At 44.6% G+C, this 19,916-nt stretch overlaps 1 protein-coding gene across 12 annotated transcripts in view; it reads left to right on the plus strand.

The window, feature by feature from the left end:
- The window catches only part of MYCBP2 (MYC binding protein 2), a 2,065,574-nt gene that overhangs the window by 998,874 nt on the left and 1,046,784 nt on the right, over nucleotides 1-19,916 (plus strand). For all 12 annotated transcript variants that reach the window (XM_086934832.1, XM_086934837.1, XM_086934835.1 and 9 more), the window contains one exon: nucleotides 15,933-16,154. In XM_086934832.1, the coding sequence (XP_086790958.1) occupies nucleotides 15,933-16,154 (222 nt within the window). The remainder of the gene's footprint in view (nucleotides 1-15,932; nucleotides 16,155-19,916) is intronic.

Below are 19,916 nucleotides of genomic sequence, written 5' to 3' on the forward strand. Positions count from 1 at the left end.
TATGCTCTTCCCTTTCGGGAATTCCTCCCAATTATCCTCCTTGCCAAGGTTATTAAACGGAGGAACATCTATTGCTTCTGCAGGAGGAAGTGCTGACTCTGTTAAGAAAGGGTGCGATAGAGGTGGTCCCAGAGCAGGAAAGGGGTCAGGGATGCTACTCCCGGTATTTCCTGATTCCCAAGAAGGCAGGCAGACTTCGTCCGATTCTGGATCTCGGGGTCTTGAATCTCTATCTGAAACAGGAGAAATTCAAGATGCTCACCCTTGCTCAGGTTCTTCAAGCGCTGTTAGAAGAAGACTGGATGTGTCGCTCGACTTGCAGGATGCATACTTCCATATCCCAATCCTGAAGTCGCACAGGAAGTATCTCCGTTTTACGGTGGAATCGCAACACTATCAGTTTGCGGTCCTTCCTTTTGGACTTACTACTGCGCCTCGAGTCTTCACCAAGGTGATGGCGGTGGTGGCGGCGCATCTCATAAGGTCGGGGATTCCGGTTGAACGACTGGCTGATCAAAGCGGAGTCGTCTGGGAGAGTGCTCCATCATCTGCAGGAGACAACCCAGTTGTTGTACAGGTTGGGTTTTTCGATAAATGTACCCAAGTCTCACCTGGTGCCCTCCCAGCGCAACCTGTTCATAGGTGCTGAACTGGACACAACTGTATGTTGCGCATTCCCTCCTCCTCAAAGGATTCGCGACATACAGGATATGATGCCTTTTGTTTTTCAATGGAGCGGTCGTTCCAGTCCTGAGGTCCTTCGTCTGCTAGGTCTGATGGCATCCTGCATTCTGTTGGTCAACCATGCACGCTGGCACATGAGGGCGCTCCAGTGGTGCCTCCGCAGGCAGTGGTATCAGCACAACGGAGATCTCAGGGAGTCAGTGAGGATCTCCAGAGAAGCTGCGGCGGATCTGTCCTGGTGGGAAGTGGAAGGCAACCTGTCACAGGGGAAGCATTTTCATCTGCCTCCTCCGGTGGCCACGGTGATTACGGCTGCATCCACTCTTGGGTGGGGTGCTCATCTGGAGGTCAAGGGTCTTTGGTCTCCAGAGGAAAGGTTGCTTCATATCAACCTTCTAAAATTGCGGGCGATACGTTTGGCGCTCAAGGCCTTCCTCCCTTCCCTTCGCGGTCGTTCGATAGAGGTCCTGACGGATAACACGACCGCGATGTGGTACATCAACAAGCAGGGAGGGGTGGGGTCGCAGTGTCTCTGCAGAGAGGCTCTACGTCTCTGGTCCTGGGTTCAGGACCATCAGATTTGTCTGATGGCAAATCATCTGGCCGGAGATCTGAACGTTCGTGCGGACACTCTGTCGGCAGTTCTCGGCCGACCACGAGTGGAGGCTCCATCCGGAGGTAGTTCACGACATCTTTCAGATGTGGGGAGCTCCTCGGGTGGACCTGTTTGCCACTCACGAGAATGCTCACTGCCCGTCTTTCTGCAGGCTCCAGTACCCGATGCAGGGAGCCTTGGGGGACGCGTTTCAGTTGAGTTGGGGAAGACAGCTCCTTCGCGCGTTTCCTCCCATACCCTTTATTCCTCAGGTTCTGAGGAAGATTCGCCAAGACCGGGCCCAAGTTATATTGATCGCCCCGGATTGGCCAAGAAGGGTGTGGTACACAGATCTTCTCCACCTCTTCTTTCACCCGCCGCTCCGTCTCCCTCTCAGGGCAGACCTCCTCTCTCAGATGGAGGGGCAGGTTCTACACCCCCACCTCCAGACATTACACCTTCATGCCTAGAGATTGAACGGAACAACCTGAATTCCTTTTCACTTCCACCTGACGTAGTTGATGTCATCTTGTCAGCCAGGCGTGTCTCCACTAAGACTATTTATTCATACAGATGGTCAAAATTTGTCTCTTGGTGTGGGGTGAAATCTATTGACCCTTTGAGAGCTCATTTGTCTGATGTTCTCCAGTTCGCTCTTTCTCTGGCGCGGCAAGGGCTTGCTGTTGCCACACTTGAGGGCTATCTTTCTGCGCTGTCGGCATTTCTCTGCTTGCCTGACCAGCCGTCACTTTTTAAGTCTCCTGTTGTTCTAAGGTTTTTGAAGGGTCTCACAAATAAGTTCCCTCCTACTCCTTTCATTGTGCCTCAGTGGGACTTTAATCTTGTTTTGACCTTTTTGATGGGTGCTCCCTTTGAGCCTCTTCATAAATGTCCTATGAGGCTTTTGACTCTTAAGACAGTCTTCCTCGTTGCAATAACCTCAGCAAGGAGGGTAAGTGAGCTTCAAGCTCTTAGTTCCAAGCCCCCAATCCTGTCCATTCATGCTGATCGTTTGGTTCTTAGGACCATAGTTGCTTTTCTCCCTAAGGTGGTGACTCCTTTCCACCTTGGTCAATCCATTACCCTCCCTACCTTTTATTCTCCCCCACACCCTTCCAAGGAGGAGGAGAGATTACACCGTCTGGACCCTTAGAGGGCGGTGTCCTTTTACCTGGACATATCTAAAGACTGTCGTTTTGATGACCAGCTCTTCATTGGGTTTGCTGGCTGCAAGAAAGGAAGAGCGGTCCATAAGAGAACTTTGTCAAGATGGATCGTCCTCTGTATTAAGATCTGCTACTCTTTGGCCGGTAAGGAGCCTCCAGAGGATATAAAGGCTCATTCTACTAGAGCTAAATCTTCTACCTCGGCTTTAGCTAGAGGTGTTCCTGTGGAGGATATTTGTAGGGCGGCAACTTGGTCTTCCCTCCACACTTTCGCGAAGCATTACTGCTTGGATTCCGAAGTGAGGAGGGACGGGCACTTTGCATGCTCTGTCCTCCATGATTTCCTGGTATAGAAGAGTGGACACCCTCCTCCGGGAGTGGGGACTGCTGTGGGACTCTATTCCCAAGGTGAGGAATCCACACAGCAGATGTATCTATCAGAAGAACAAGTTACTTACCTTCGGTAACACTTTTTCTGGTAGATACAATATCTGCCTGTGGATTCCTCACTGACCCACCCGCCTCCCCGTTGTCCACTCTTCTTTACCGGAGTTTCTGTAATGTAATGTATATAAATTTTGTTGGCAAGGAGATGTTTCAATTGCTTTCCTGCATTTGCTTCACACTGTGTTATTTTGACTTTTTGTACTGTGTATACTGTGTATATATCTACTGTCATTGGTCCGTCCGTGTGCCTTGAAGGCACGGAAAAAAGGGCGGAACTGATGTCATCACGCCGGCGTGGGCTTATTATAGGCGTCGGTGACGTCAGCGGAGTCACGTGCGAGGCCGTGTCTCTATGACGTCCAAGTCCACGTCGGGCGCGAGGCTACGAAAAGATTTTCTGAATGTTGCTGACGCAGGGGGATATTCACAAGGTGAGGAATCCACAGGCAGATATTGTAGCTACCAGAAAGAGCGTTACCGAAGGTAAGCAACTTGTTCTTCTGGCTTAAAATCAGTTCACCGGTGACACTCTCTGGCATATAGGGTCACACAGTGCTTCCCACTCAGTGCTTCCTGGCTTACTATGGTCGCAGAGCCATTAGTGCACACGGGTATTGTCCCTATCTGTGCACAGCCTCACACCTCACGCAGAGTGCCCTCAGCAAGGCTCCCTCCTCTCACTGTCCGACACTCTCCCCACCCTCGCATGGCACACCGTTCTTGGTAAGCAGGCAGGCGATAGTGCTCCAGCCCCCTGGCAGGTAATCTTGGTGTCCTGGGTGATGTCCCCTCACCCAGTCGGGAAAGTAGCAGTCATTGGACCCCAGTTCGGGTCACAGGCAGAAGTCTTCCCTTTCCTACACAGACCATCTGGCTGCTTGGCACGTGACAAAATTTTGGGAACTCTACTTTCCCTATTACTTTTCCTGACACCAAATGTGTTTTAGGGTATGAGCCGTTGAAGTTTTATGTTGTGGTTCAGCTCCATTTGACATGGACACTTTTGTCTTCTTTCCTCATGAAAGACGTCTGTCACAGGAGACAAAACTCCCAAGCTGATCGCCCCACAACAATACTCATGGGAGTGACCAGAGTTCACTCCTGAATGTCCGCTACAGTAATGTGTGCATCGAAAGTTTAATCCGAGATGCAAGTCCTACTCTTCTAATTCTGTTGTCTGCCCCATCTCTCTTCCTGAGATGTATCCGGCCCCTTCCTTGTGATTTATCACTAAATCAAAGAGCATCCTTTTCAGTTGTAAAGGGAGTCTTTTCCCTCCAGTGTGTGTCCCAACCAGCTCATAGGAATGCAGCAATGCACAAATCTGTCTGGGGGACTCGTTTCTCCCTCATATGTACTTCATGCATACTCCTAGCACATGCTTTCATTATGCCTGCACTGCACAGCACTATATCTTTCATGTTGTATTCCTCACAGGCATACATACTCTCAGCACTAACTCACATGTACTACACAGTACTGCTCTATCTCTGTACTTTACCCTTCCCAAGCACACACACAACCAATGCAGAGTCACTACTCCTGCGCTACGCAGCACATCACATCTATATGATGTAGCCAAACAACACATATTCATTCCAGGACTTTGGTTATTAACCTCAACAATTCAGTCCTTTTTTGGCTCAAGGCCCTGGTCCATGGTGACCACCTCGGGGGAGGGGCAACAACTGGCCCAGAGGCCAAACACGTGGTCAAACCCAGAACGCACAAACACGGGGTGCGGGTCAGGGTCAACCCCCAAAACCGGTACAATTCCAACCCGAACAACATGGGGAACGTACAACACGTCGCAAGGCTTACCGGTGGTAGAATCAACCCCTTCAACTAATCCAGTGGTCAATATATCTAGCTACATTTTGACTGATGGCGAGCAGAAAGTACTTGATAAGGGATTATCTTATGTTCCTACGAACATACCGGATAATTTTTCTGTCAAAACTGAACGGTGTACATTTTTCCGGAAGATCCGACTTAAATATTTCTTTAGGAACACAATTCCATCTCATCAACATTCCCATACCGGACTTAGGTTACCATCTTCTTTTGTTCCACCGGCATATGCTATGTCTCATAAAATTTTGGCATATGAGGAAGTAGTAGGGAGGGATGTCTGCCAGACACTAGACAAAAGGACATATGTCAAATTTAACACCAGTAAGTCTGAAAAATTGGCTTTACAATCCCTTGGTCCAACCAAAAAGAGTGGTCATCAAGCCCGCTGACAAAGGCGGGGCCATTGTCATCCAAGATGTGGTGAAGTATGAAAATGAAATTCTCCGCCAACTGAACGATGGAGTCAGTTACCAGCGACTTCGTTCAGATCCATCTGCATCCTTGGCACTTGAAATAATGGAGATCACCAAAGAAGGGTTTGAACTGGGTTTTCTATCCGAACATGAATTTCATTATCTTAACCAAAAGAACCCCAGACTTCCCACTATATAAACGTTACCCAAAATTCATAAAAGCATGTCAGACCCCCCCCCCCCCCCCCCCCCCCCTGGTAGACCCATCGTCTCGGGGTGTGGGTACATGCTTGAGCCAGTGGGTAGATATGTTGATCATTTTCTTAAACCAATTGCCGAAACCACCAATACTTATCTAAGGGATACCATGCACACCATTGGCATTGTAGAGAACCTTCCCTTTGATGCTGACAAACAGATATTGGTAACATGTGATGTGGTTTCACTGTATACATGCATCCCACAGCTAGAAGCATTGGCTGTAATGACCCGATCTTTGAATCAGCGTCCTGCCCCTATGGCAGTTCCCACAGAGTTCATTATAGCGCTATTGAGAATTGCCATGACCAAAAATGTCTTTGTCTTTAAGGATCAATTCTTTCTCCAGACTAAGGGGGTCGCAATGGGGGCTCCATTTGCCCCCGATGTGGCCATTATCTATATGGCGACTTTCGAAGAAAATGTTGTCTTAAACCATCTCAATCCATTCAGAGACCACCTGGGTCTCTGGATGAGATATATCGACGATATTCTATGTGTATTGAATGGCCCTTCTGACCTACTAACATCCTTTCACACCTGGTTGAATGAACAGTCTCCTCATCTTCAATTCACCATACATTCAGACCAACATAAAATAGAGTTTTTGGATATCACCATCTTCAATGACGGTGGTTCAAAGAAAACAACTCTATATCGTAAATCCACCGAACGTAACTCATTGTTACAGTATACCAGCCATCATCCCCGGGCTCTCCGGGATAACCTACCCTTCGGGCAGTTTCTTCGAATTCGAAGAAATTGCTCTCTCAAAGATCATTACATGGCTCAATCGGAAGACTTATCTACTCGTCTTTTGGAACAGGGTTATCCTAAACGACTGGTCCGCCAGGCAAGGAAACTCGCGTGGTTTAATCCTAGGGAGGATTTACTTGTCCCCAGGACCAAACCAGACATTCTGAATGATCGCATTGTATGCGTGACCACCTTTTCCACAAAGAGTAATGAAATCAAACGAACCATTAACCATCATTGGGCACTGGTGGCCGCTGACATACATCAGACAGAACCCCCCCTTCATGCATTCAAAAAGGGTAAGAGTGTACGTGATTCCGTGGTTCGCTCCTTCCAACAAAGTTCCCAAGACCCTACTCTGTCTTCCATGTGGAACCTACCACCAATTGTGGGTCACTACCGTTGTGGGCACTGTAAGGCCTGTGATAGCACCATACAGACTAAAGAATTTGAGTATTGACACATCAAAACATCTATGACATCCCACACCAATTGTAATTCTTCTAACATTATATATGCCATTCTATGTCCATGTGACCTGATATATATCGGACAGACTCAACAAAAAGCTAAAGTCCGTGTTCTCCAACATATGAGTAGGATTCGCTGTGAAGTTCAGGGTGCACCTCTTGTGCAACATTTCAAGTCTGCAGCTCACTCCCCACAGAGTCTCATGTGGCTCATCCTAGAACAGGTGACACTTGGCCCTAGAGGTGGCAACATTGCGGAGATCTTAAATGTAAGGGAGCTTAAATGGATGTTCCGTTTCAATTCGATCAGCAATGGCCTCAATGAATATGATAGTTCTTTTTCTTAGCTAGCGCTGCTTCGCTAATGAGGCGTGTCTCCCCTTCTGCAATATATTTTATCATGGGATCCCCCCAAAATTGAAGCCAAAGTTGATTCATGTAGTTACAGGGATATTTATAGTATTAGGCAATAAGTGTCCTTGTTGTATGGGCCTTGACCGTCTTGTGACAGGTACGCCTATATTGATTATATGAGATCACTCTATGTCCAATGATGGCTTATCTTTAATTCAAGATTCCTGTACCACACCGAGTTGGCCTTTACCGTCATGTGACAGGTACGCCATACCTCGGGATTGGTTTCGGAGTAATTCCCGATAATCCAGAGATATAATTGTGAGAATTATGGATGTCCATGTGCAATTATCTTTACTGACTTGCTAGGTTTATTGTCTAATTTTGATCCTGTATTAATGTTAAACATCCGGCAGAACACTGATTCTTACATGTTCCTTTGTCCACATTATCGTGATGTCTTATCTTAATTCAGCTCAATATCACACACTAATCAGCCACTCCAATATGGCCGCGAGATGTAGCGTCTCTACCCCTTTCACACTCGGCCCTCTTCTATTTTGGAGACGATCACATCACGTGATCGCAGCTATAGTTTGCCTTCCCTGAGCGGATTCCACTACGCGAACTCCGCTACGCGACGGCTGTAGATACCCGGATTCAATCCATTGACTGCAGGTACCCCCTTCACTCTACCTTTTCTGACCCAGCTTGTTGACGAAATATCTCCGTACATTTCTAACGGCGACCTCCGCTTTTTGTCACAACAGATGCCGTTTTGGAACATCCATGCTCCTATCTAGCTCGGTGATTCCGCCTTGCAACTAGTGACTGGTATGTCGAATTGAACTGTCCGTTTGTTTAAAGGTTTCCTCTTGGTACACAGCACAAGTAGTGATAGTTTACACTTGTGTTTCTTCCCTAGAGACTTCCAATTGCTGATCCCGTCTCCTACGAAGTATCTCTATTGAGACTATCGTTTTTTGTTTATATCAGATACCAGTCTGTCTAAACAGGTACGCATGATTTTTGAGAGGGTATTACGTAAGTTTAACAACTCGGCATGGTCATGCCTGATTTAATTTCTCTTTAAAAGTCTCCCTGATATTGGGCAAATTAAGTGATGACCGGTCCCTTCCTTCCAAATAGAATCGATTGATGTAATCCTGCGCCCCTTACCCAAGTATACGGTTTTTGATGTTACCGATTCAATCCATTTGGAACCAATAGTGGTGCTTAATGTAAGTTTACTTACCGAACCATATTGGTCAATTTTTGAAACCTCTTGGTACCACCTTATTTATGCTATTATTTTGTCCCCATTCAGAATGACGTTCTTTCCATTACTCTTCAGTGGTGTCTGAGACCAGAGTTTGGCCTTTCAACCTGGGCTCTACCAAGCCCACGTAGCCTGCCTTGTGGGAGTACTAATTCCCTCTCCACCCTCGACAACAAGCATCCCTGATATGTCTTGTTGTCTTTATCTTTGATGTGCTTATTCTTTTAATTTTGAAATTGTGGATTTGTTCCAAATGACAAAATCCTTTTTTGTACTTAATAGGTTGTACCCCCCTTTTTCCCGTTTCTGATGAAGACCCCAATGCAAGGGATCAATTTCAGCCTGCCTTTACAATAGGGGTCGAAACATCGACTGTCTTCTATGCTTTTCAGCTTCATTCCATGAGTAACGCTATTCAGCACATATATGAAGCATGTTATGTTGTAATAATATTTTTGAACTTATGGTCACTGACAATCTGAATTAGCTTAAGAGTTTTCGATTGATTGTAGCCTTTGGCTCTGTTTTTATGTCACTTACCCTTCCTACACTCAATGCACTATTCCCCCCTCCCCCTTTCCAGGGCACTTTACAAAAGTTACAAATGTTACATCAATTATTTTTGCCTGAATAAGTGGCTCAGCTACATTGCAAATAAAAACAATGTTAGCAGACTGTCGTTATAATTGATTTTTCTTGAAGGTTTGTGAATATTTTTCTGTGTGTTTACTGGGACCCCTCTCTCTCAGCAATATACGTACCCAGGTCCCAGTGACTTTATTGGGTGAACCCCCCTTTTTTGCAAGCCAAAGGGTGAGTTAAGCACACAGCAGCAGAACTTTTAAATAGGCGAGTGAGTCTTTAGGCCACACTCCAGTGACACCGGGTAAAAAATGTTGTGTTCACATCATTTGATCACTACACATTATGCTGCCACCTCTGCTGCCAAAACCACGCTTGTGCTGCTTAACTCCTGATGAAGGGGGTAACATTCCACCCCTATGAGGGTAGTGCTTTGGGCGCCCCTCCTAGTGAACAAGACCGCAATCCATGAGGCAGGCCCATGTTATGGCGCACATACATAATCCTTGTTTGGGGATCCAGACAACAGTACAGTTGGGCACTCAGTGCAGAGGTACACAGCTCTTACCATGTAGAGGACTTTTGTACCAACCAGAATCCATACTTTACAGGAAGTTGTCATCAGGCGGAGGGACCCTAGTAGTCCATTGGTTAGTGCCCATGACCCTCCCCTAAGGGCCCTTTCTAAGCTTAAAAAGGGCACTCAGAACTCAGATCTCATTTGGCTAGAGAAGAGCATTGAACAAGTGGGGTATCAAGGATCTGGAAAAAAGAAGATGCACCAAAGTTGGACTACACCTTGGACGCTAGCGAAGGAAAGGACTGTGCCTTGCATGGGGAGAAGTCTCCTCCAGACCCCAGCCACAAGCAAGAGACTCCAAAAGTCGGTTGGCTGACCTCCTGTGTGTAAAATATGGCCACAAACGCTAAGATAGCCTGCCTGGCGAATTGGTAGCTAAGGTCTCCCGTTCGCTGCTTCTTGCCTCCTTGCAGCCTAAAGGACCAAGATGCGACCCTCTAAAGTGCAACCGAGTCTGCTGGACCCGGCTGAGTCATTGGAGTGTGGGTAGGTCACCAAGAAGGGAAGTTGCTACCAAAATAAGAAAACCTCTACTAGCTCAGTTGCACCTGAAGTTCAGCCAAGCTTGAGAGCACTTCAAAGGACATCAACCCCTGTGGCCAGGATCACCTCACCAAGCCTGTGGACCGAGGAGTAGCCACAAGACGGCCCCCATCAACCGTATAGCATCTTTAGCATCCTGTATCCCTTGCATCAGAAACACTCCAATGAAAGTCAATGGCACGAGGCCACTAACACTGGAACTTGACTGGAGACTGCTTTGCGCGAAGAGGTAACTGTTTCTGTGGACCTTGCTGGTCCCCCTAACTCCCTGCAGGAGTAACTCCAAGTAACCGCATTAATACGTACACAAATGTTTTCTTGAAAAAGTTTCTCAGTGGCCAATTTGTTGGATTTGCCAATGCTTTTTTGTGATTAAGTGAAAAGATGTAATTAACTGTACCTTTTCAAATCTGTATCTCCTGAACCCTTTGTTGGATAGTTTTAGTTTTGCTGTCTGAAAATGTATTAAAATTAATTAAAATGTAATTTATTTTTATAACTTTGTGTCAGAATTTTTGAGTATCTAATTCATATATTCAGTTAATTGGTGCTGTTTAAAAGCTTTACACTTGTTCCTTTGTGTAAGCTGGACTTGTCAGAGCCACAGCTAAACCATGGTTGAGTTAAGGTTTAACAAACGAAACCTGACTGACCCTAAAGGAGTTGATAGTGCATTACACAACCACACCATATAGTAAACCCCATTTCCTCACACTACCCTTCTTCTGCTACTTCTAGCATAGCTGAAAATTTAACTTCATTCGAATTTCAAAGATGGTAATCATCCACAAACCTGTTTGAACAATAAGACTTATGTTCAATTATGCATTGAATGAACAAGACCTGCTATTCTTACCTCATGTGGCCATCTGCACTAATAAGTCAGCAAGCAAATTCTAAGTGCCACCCATCCCGGTAGCCTTCTAATGGAGCTCTAAATATGATTCTGTATTGCCTGTCCCGGTGTTGCATGTTCTGAAGATTCTCCTCTACCCTTCACTCTCTGCTCAGTTTTAATAACCTTTTCATTTTTGTTGAAAACTCTTAGCATAAACAGTTAACTGAAAGTTGCCTGATGCCTTGCATTTTTGTGAGACTGTTCTTCTGAATAGCAACAATAATTGACACGCAGTTGTCAACCTTCTAGAAACTCTTAGAAATGAATAACAAATACATGTTAAATATAAATGTCAGTATTACTATTAAATATCACAAAAATACTCATGTTACCTTGATTATGACATTGCAAAAGACAAGAATATAAACTAAATGTGTATCATATTCATCACATGTATTCTCTTTGATTTACTGGCATATGGAAATCAAGCAGGAGAATACCCAGAATAAAAAAGACAATAATTATAGTATCCCCGTAATGACAAGAAAGATGCACCCGATTAATATATATTTGTAGATTAATGTGAATCAATATGCATAATGATAAATGAAGGAAACTAGGCAATTATATTCATTTTCTAATTATTGTGGCTCGTAACAAAATTATATATTGGAATAAAAAGGTACAAACTATCCTTTTTCGTGTATTTTTTCTTGATGTAATAAAAAAAAATAGATTAACTGTTACTTGCACATTGATGCAATCTTTTCACTGTCTCTTTCTCCCAGACATTGACGTGAATCTTCCAAGAAATGTGGGTGTTGAACCAGCAGATGCTGGGGGGGTCTATTGATGTTTACAACAGGGCTGTAATAGCTTGGAGAACTGCCCCAGCTGAGCTTGCGTTGGATTATCAACATTGGAGAATAGATGCACCCATATTTGAGCCCCGCATCAAGGGAATTTAAGGCTAACTCTGCTCTAGAGGTCTTTAAAGAAACCAAAGCCACAGTGCATTCCCTTGTTCTCTCTATGCTTACAAGGTAATATCCCCATGGCATCACTGGGGGCTTCTCTTATAGGGCATGCCAAGGCGACCACTCCAAATCAACAGTCACCCAAGACCTTTTGGAGAAGGAGCATCCAAGACATTTGGGCTATGATCCTGAAGTTTCAGCCTCAGTCTTGGTCCTGTCAGGGCAGCTCTGAGTTATTGGCCTCTTGCATCCTGCTCGTCCATCACACAACGTTTCACATTCAGGCTTTGCAGTGGGATCTGGAGTCTCAGTGAGTTTATCACCAACGGAACCTGTCTGAGTCCATCCAGGTTTCAGATGGCAATTGCAAAAGATCTGCATTGGTGCCTGCTCAACCAGCAGCAGACTCTTCTCTCACCACCGCCCAGAGCTGATGGTTCTGGCAGATACATTACTGCTAGGTTGGAAAGGTCATCTGGGAGAAGTGGAGATTGCTGGTCTCTTGTCTCCATCATAGACCCATCTCTACATCAACCTGTTGGAGTTGTCGGCCATTCACTTGCCATTCAAAACTTTTGTACCATCTATATGGGGGGGGGGGGGGGGGGGCTGGTTAAGGTCCTCACTGACAACACCACAGTCATGTGGTATTACAACAAGAAGGCTGTTGTTGTGGTCCTGCGCCTCTGGACATAGCTGAACCGTCAAGTCTTTTTGCCTGATTGTTCACCACCTGGCAGGATCTTTAAACACTGGGGTTGACAAACTAATCCAGCGATTCCTAGTGGATCGTGAATGGCATCTACGCCTTAAGGTGGTACAGGGCATCTTCTGGGCATTGGGGAGAACCCTGGTTTTATCTCTTCTTCACAGCTGAGAATGTGCAAGGTCAACATTTTTGTGTGCTGGAGTTACTAAAGCCGCTTTCTCTCAGTGACACATGCTACTTAGAGTGGAGCACAGGACTCCTGTATGCCTTCTCGCCACTATCTCATCCCCGAGTTCAGAAGATCAGGAATGACTGGGCCCAAGTCATCCTAGTGGGTGGGCATAAGCATCTGTCCTCTAATCAGGCTGCTGCTTCAGGAGGATCTTCTATTGCAGCAGAAGGACAGGGTCTTGCACCTGCACAATCTACACCTCCATTCATGAAGATTAAGTGGCAGACCTAAATACATTCAAACTCGCTACCGAAGTAGTAGATATCTTCTTTATGGCCAGGCATCCTCCTACAAAGTCAGTTTACACTGGATGCTGTGACAAGTTTGTGGCTTGGTGTGACATCTGTAAAATGGACCAGTTGTAGGACCAGCAGTCGTATATCTTATTATTTATGTTACCATTTGCCCATCAAGGACTTACATAGGGTAGGGTAAAACTCAGCCTGTTTGTGTTTAATGGGCCAGCTGTGCTTATTCAAATGACCTGTTGTGATGTGATTCCATAAAGATTGAACCCACATACTTTCTCCTAAATTTATAGTGATACCTCAGTGGGATTAACTTGGTTCTTAATTTTCTTATGTGAACACCTTTGAGCTGCTGTCTTTCTCAACTTGATAATCCTGATAACAGTGAGTGAGCTTCAACCTCTGACAGTCCTGTCAAGCTACACTACCCTGTTTCCAAACAAACTGGTGCTGAGGACTAGAGCAGCATTTCTATCAAAGGATGTGACTCTTTCATTTCAGCCAGTCCATCACACTTAAAACTGTCTGTGCCTCACCCCTCAAAACAGTAGAAGAGATTCCATATTTTGGATCCTAGATTGGTGCTGAGCTTTTATATAGATCATACCAAAGACCTTTGGGTCGACAATTAGCTCTTTGTGGGATTCTCTGGGGCAAAAAAAGCAAGGCAGTGCAGAAAAGAACCTTATCCGAGTGGATGGCATTCCGCATTAGGATACACAATGTGGTAGCCAAGTAGCAGTCTCCAAAAGGATTAAGGATCCATTCCTCCGGGACCAAACCTGCTACCACTTAGATGAGGGCCTGTCCTTTGTATTTTTTGCAAACTGCAACTTTGCCATCAGTGCACATGTTCACAAAGCATTGCGGTCTTCATAGTTCAGCACAAGGAAGAGCATTTTTGCTACTCTGTCATGCAGGACTTTTTTAAAAATCTGAATAATTCCACAGACCCACCACAAGTAGAGCAGTTACCTTGGTATGTATTCTAAAGGTGAGGAACCTGCAGTTAAAAGTATCCATCAGAAGAATAAGTTATATATCTTGGGTAACACTCTTTTTGTCTTTCTATCTAATTGCATATTCCTCACAACCCTCCTACTTTACCGTCCTCTGGAAAGGACTCTTTCAAAGCTGGAAGAGTACTAAATTAGAAATCTGTACACTGGCCCACATACTTGGTCCTTTCAGCGAAGATGTGGACTGTGTCAAGAAAGAAACTGATATCAGCGCACTTGGGTAGTGCTTAAATGCAGCTCCACCCCTCGCTTATTGGGGTGTAGCAGGGTCAACATGGAGCCACACCACCCTACGTATTGCTGCCCAGGGGCTACTCTGAGACATTTTCCTGATCCAGTCTGCTGCCTGGGTATATAGTAAAGTGGGGAATCTGTGGAAAGTGCATTACTGAAGAGAAGCAACTTCTTTACCTCATCTTCTTGTGTTTGACATCCTCGAGTTTATGGTGTCATGGACGTTTATCAGACTACGGCCTTACTGAGGATCTATATGAGTATCTCTTCTGATTCTCCACATTGGCATTGTTTCTTTTGTAATCATTGTGCACCCAAATTCTGTTTACAGCTGTATTCTTCAATAAAGGATAACATTTGCTCTTCTGTGTTAGTACTCTTTTATGTACTACAAGTGCGAACTCTTCTCCTCCTTTCCTACAGTCACTTAGTGAACCAAGTGTGAGATAGACGTCATGGCAAAGAAATTTCAGTATGTATTTAGGGCGATTGATGAGCACATATTTATGTCAGCAATGTACAAACACTCTTGGTCCATTTATTAGGCATGTAAAGGCAATGTGTTTTGATCACTTACCAGGAATAAAGGTAGGAGATGAGTAGAATGAGATTGGCTGTCTTACAAAGGTTATGTTGTGGCTTGCTGGACAGGATGCCTAGATACTCAGTAGTCCAATGAAACAATTGATTAGTGTATGGTTGCTCTTAGAGTTCTAAAATCTGAAATGAATTCCAAAGTTAAGATCTCGTTTAAGGAAAATATACAAAATTGCATTAGAGGATAGGAATTACTTCTGTTATGCCAGAATGGTTTCTTGTGAAAAACTTTGCAACCGTCTACACAAATTGTGGTTGTCATACAAAACATGTTGATATGAGTAAGGTTTTTATAGTTAAGAAGTTTGTTGACTCTCACATAGAAATGTAGGTGTTGATTTCACTGTTAATAGGGAATGGTGTTATAGATGTAAACCCCAGTCTTTCAGTCTGCAGACATTCCTTGGTTTTAAGCTTAGAATGTATGGCTTGTAGTATTTCAAAGAAATGCAGAAAAGTAAATGTCCCTTTACTATGGAGAAGAAAAGATTTCAAACAGTGCACGAACATTTCGGGCACTTTTGTGCCAGTGAGGTACTTACTCCGTAATTTTCTGTTATGTGGATGAGTTATGTATGTCTTTGAAACATTTCTGTTATGAAGGCATCAAGTATTTTCTGATCTGTGGTTATCGCCTGTTGTCAATAGTTCTAGCAGGAAAATGATTGTTCAATCACAAATCTGCATAGATTTCAGCAGTTTGACTGAGGTGACATGATTTGGTTTCTGATTGCATTTCCATTGATTGATAAATTGAACACTAGATTTTGGGTGACCCATTTGGCAGCTGGATCTACAGCACTTTACAACTTTCATTGCTTCAGAAGATTTGTTGCAGTTCAAAATGTTCAGAGGTACAAACACCTATTTGTATATTGCAATAGTTGATGCCTTTGGGTGAAGTGAAGTAGGAGGAGTAGGGGAGGTTGGAGGCAAATGCTGAATGGATTAATTCTGTTGTTCAATCCAAAATACACACTTGCACTGTATTTCTGAAATGGCTAGAATTAGAAAGTGATAATCATGCAATACATTAAAAAAAATGATTTGGAATTTCCTTGTGAATATATTGTCTTATTTTGTTTATATCATGACAGGTTGAGGTTAAGGCTGTCCCAGTTTCTCAAAAAAAGACATCCTTGCAACAAGAGCAAGTGAAAAAACTCCAAAGAATACCAGGTAGTCCAGCAATAACCTCCACAATCACATCCTCTAACTCAGATGTGACTTTTGGTGGTCTTCCTTCACCAAAACTGGAAGCTTCGTATGAGCCAATGATTGTTAAAGAAGCTCGTTACATTGCGATTACAATGATGAAGGTATGTTTCCTAACCCATTTGTGAACTGGTAGTAGCAGATTAATCATCTTGTGGGTAGGCTTGTGATATGTTTTTTAGGGGAAATAAAGCTATTATAATAATTTATGTTAATTAGTTTAGCAACTATGCAATTGCGTGGCCTTGTCGATCTAATTTTTGATTAGAATAAATTCTGCAATCTAACATTGTTCATCTTGAATTCCTCAAGTTGTGTTGGATCATGCTATTTGAATATTATGAGCTTGTTCAGAAAGTATTACTTGCTTCACTCCACAGAAAGTACCAATGTTCCTCATTAGTATAACACAGTATTCTACTGCTTAACAGGTCTTTAGCATGTTGATTTTTTTAATCAAGGTCTGTTTATTGCCTATCAAAAAAGCAAAACATATACTGCACAGTGTTAGAAACAATAGGCATTCCTGTCAGTCACATCCTATTTGTTTGCTTCTTACTAGGTGACTTTCCTTCATCTTCTTTTGTTTGCCCCTCAACTTCAGTGTAGTTTTTCCCCCATCCTTTAGATTGGATGACTTGTATCCATCTTCACCGAACATTTGGGGAGCACTTTTTTCTTTGTATTTCAGCATGTTTTATCTTGCTCTCTCCTTCATGTGCTACTTCTCCCCTCAAATCCCTGCCCTCCACTGTTAGTGTTCTTCCAGCGAATTCGTTGCTTTCATTGGCTGCTCAGCATCTTTCTTTTTTACACCCCAAGGTTCTCTTGCTCTCCCACCTCTACCTCATCCTGTTCGTGCTGTAAATGTTTGAAATTTCTAGACGACGTGCAAGTCTGGTCTCTCGTGGGCCCTTTTCTCCCTTATCTTTAGTTCTTAAAGCGCAGTTACAAACCACCCCTCCCGGATGGACTTATCTCTGATAGTCTTGCACTCCCACAGTGAACGCTACTTGCAGACTACAATTTGGCTTCGGCCACAGATATGAGCATGGGATCACTTGAAGTTTTGCTGCACTTGTCTCTTCTTTCCATGTTTGTGCATTCCCAACAGGCCCCAGCATTCCTTCTGCCCAGAACCCTCAGTGTTCTTACTTATGTACAGTCTTCAGTGGGATGGGGCCACAGGTTGATTGATCCAGAGTCTGGCAAATGTTTCTCCTTGGTATCTTCTCCACACCCATGACTCATCTTACCCACTTCAAAATATTTGTTCTTTTGCATGCACTTTTAAGGTTGCTGTAGGTAAAACTGCACATACTACGAGCAGAGTATCCGATCGTTATCTTGTCTGTCCCGTTCTCTTCCCGGGTATACTCATGTGCGGGACCCCGGAGTATATACAAAAATACATATATATGTATGTTTAGAACCCAGGTACATAGTATTTCCCCAAAAACATACACCCACGTACGTGTGTGTGTATATGTGTGTATATATATATATATATATATATATATATATATAATATATATAATATATCCTACTGGTGGTCGCCAGTAGGTAGATATAGTTAGGATTTATTTTCCCTAGGAAATCCGCAACATTCTATTTGACTTATAACTTTGGCGCAGATGGACGAATTTTCAAAACTTTTGGCCAGCTCCGGTCTGCTCCTACCCTGAGGGTTTCCTGGTGATTCATCAAGCGGGGGCCGATCACAAGTCCGCACTTGTGAAAGGTCCGAGTCTGGGTGGGGAGCCTAGCTCGGTGTCCGCTCTTGGTGGGATCGCGTCTGGCTCTTTGTGTCTGTTCTTGCAAGAAAGCACGGTGGTGGTGACGGGAACGCAGCTCTCATTGGTTGGAAGCTACAGTGCTTGTGCGGCTATGATGAAGGCTGAGACCCGAGTAGTACAGTGGAGTCAGTTTAGACCATAAGCCTTCTCAGGTCCATGAAGGAGCAGCTTATCCAGGCGAGGTTGTTTCGTTTAAATTTTTTTTTTTAATATCTTTATTTGGTTTCTTTATGCGCTCACTATACATATCAAATTCCTGAAACAAGTAAATGAAACACATCATCTCATCGTCAAAATATAATCGTCTGATGGTAGCACTTTTCCCCGTAACACAGTATTTCCACCTCATTCCACCCAATACAAGTAAGGAGTGAAAACGAGTAAAAGCAAATATGAGGGAGGGAGGAAAAAGCAGAGATTAGTTTCCCAGGGCACTATTTTCACTATACCGAATCATATATTTTGTGGTACAAAATAATCGTATCTGGGGATCGGAATGTGTCTGGTATTTGAAAATCTGAATGTGCCCCAGGCCGTGATTAACAATAGTCATGGGTTTAGTGCGTTGTGAAAAAGGTGCGCAAATAGTGGTCAGCCAGTGGGTGCAGAATGCCATGTGCCGCGTGGTGTTTTTGAGTTCCCAATCACGCGTCCCTGTCAACTCCCACTATTTAGTAAGCATGTGATGTCATGTCCAGCATGCATTCGTGTATGAGCGTTGAGAAGTGGAGTGCCTGTTAACTCCCACTATTTAGTAAGCATGTGACGTCATGTCCAGCATGCATTCGTGTATGAGCGTTGAGAAGTGGAAAGCGATTGATATATAAATCCGATATTAAAAAAACAGCGCAATAAATGCGTTGATCCGTGCATAAGAACCATTCCAATGCTAAAATGCGTAACTAACGAAGAAAGAAAGGGGGAAAAATTAGAAAGATTAAAATTGGTACAAAATCCAAATAATAAGTAGTACCTCATATTGTCATGAGTGGGCGTCTTCGGTGTTAGAGAAGTGTTAGCGTGGGGGGAGGGGGCGTGACAGGCTGGTGCCCGCCGCGGAGAGGAGCCCTCCATGGGAGGCATAGCTGATCTTGTATGGCAAAGTACTTGTTAAATTTATTAGGCGTCAGGTACGCGTGGTGCAATATATAAAATTGGATAAGCTTAAAGCGGGAGTTGCGTGGTACATTACGAGGACTGGCCAGTGCCATCGCCCATTCCTTCTCCGTCCAGGTCCCTCCCCTGTCTGCCTCCCATTTGTCTCGGAGTGGCTGTAAGGAACATTGCGTGTGCGCCAATAGCGCCTGTGCCAGCCAATGGACCACATTGGAGCCATTCCCCATGACGTATAAGTACTGGATTAAAAGGTGTATGGGCAACTCCTCAGAGATATCGTTCCAGGCCCGCGTGTACGTGTGCATGATAGTCGCGTGTAGCAGGAACTGCCCAGCTGGGAGTCCCGTGTCTGCAGCGAGTGTTGCAAAGGGAACCAGGACTCCATCTGCATACAAGTCCCCTAGCGTGTCTACCCTAGCCCGCGACCAGGGTGCCAGTGCGGTCTCCATTACTACGCCGCCTACTTTGGGTGTTCCCAACAGTGGGAGTGCTGGGGCGTAGGGCGTCACTGCTCTGGTGAGCTTCAGGCTGCGAATATAGCATTTGCGGGCCACTGCTAAGTGTAACTGCGAAGGGCATGTAGCCTTGGCCAAAGGGTGGAACAGTGCGTGGATCTGCGCGTTGGTCCAGACTGTAGCATCCGTGGCAGTATCACTTAGGTGCCGTCCACCCAACCATCCCGCCACCCACTGCAGCTGTGCTGCCAGATAGTATAGCTCCTGGTTAGGCACTGCTAGTCCTCCCGCTTCCACAGATATGTATAGTTTTGTCAATGCAACCAGGGGTCTCCCAGTATTCCATATCAGGCTCCTAACCAAAGTTTCCAGCTCCCTAAAAATTTGCCCCGGGACATACACTGGGATGTTAGCATAATAATACAGTAATGTTGGTAAAACTATCATTTTTGTCAGTGTAACTCGACTAGGCACATTAAGGGGGAAGAGTCTTCTAAAA

This window comes from Lissotriton vulgaris, chromosome 8 (genome assembly GCF_964263255.1).
Source record: "Lissotriton vulgaris chromosome 8, aLisVul1.2, whole genome shotgun sequence".
In the NCBI taxonomy this organism is placed as follows: domain Eukaryota; kingdom Metazoa; phylum Chordata; class Amphibia; order Caudata; family Salamandridae; genus Lissotriton; species Lissotriton vulgaris.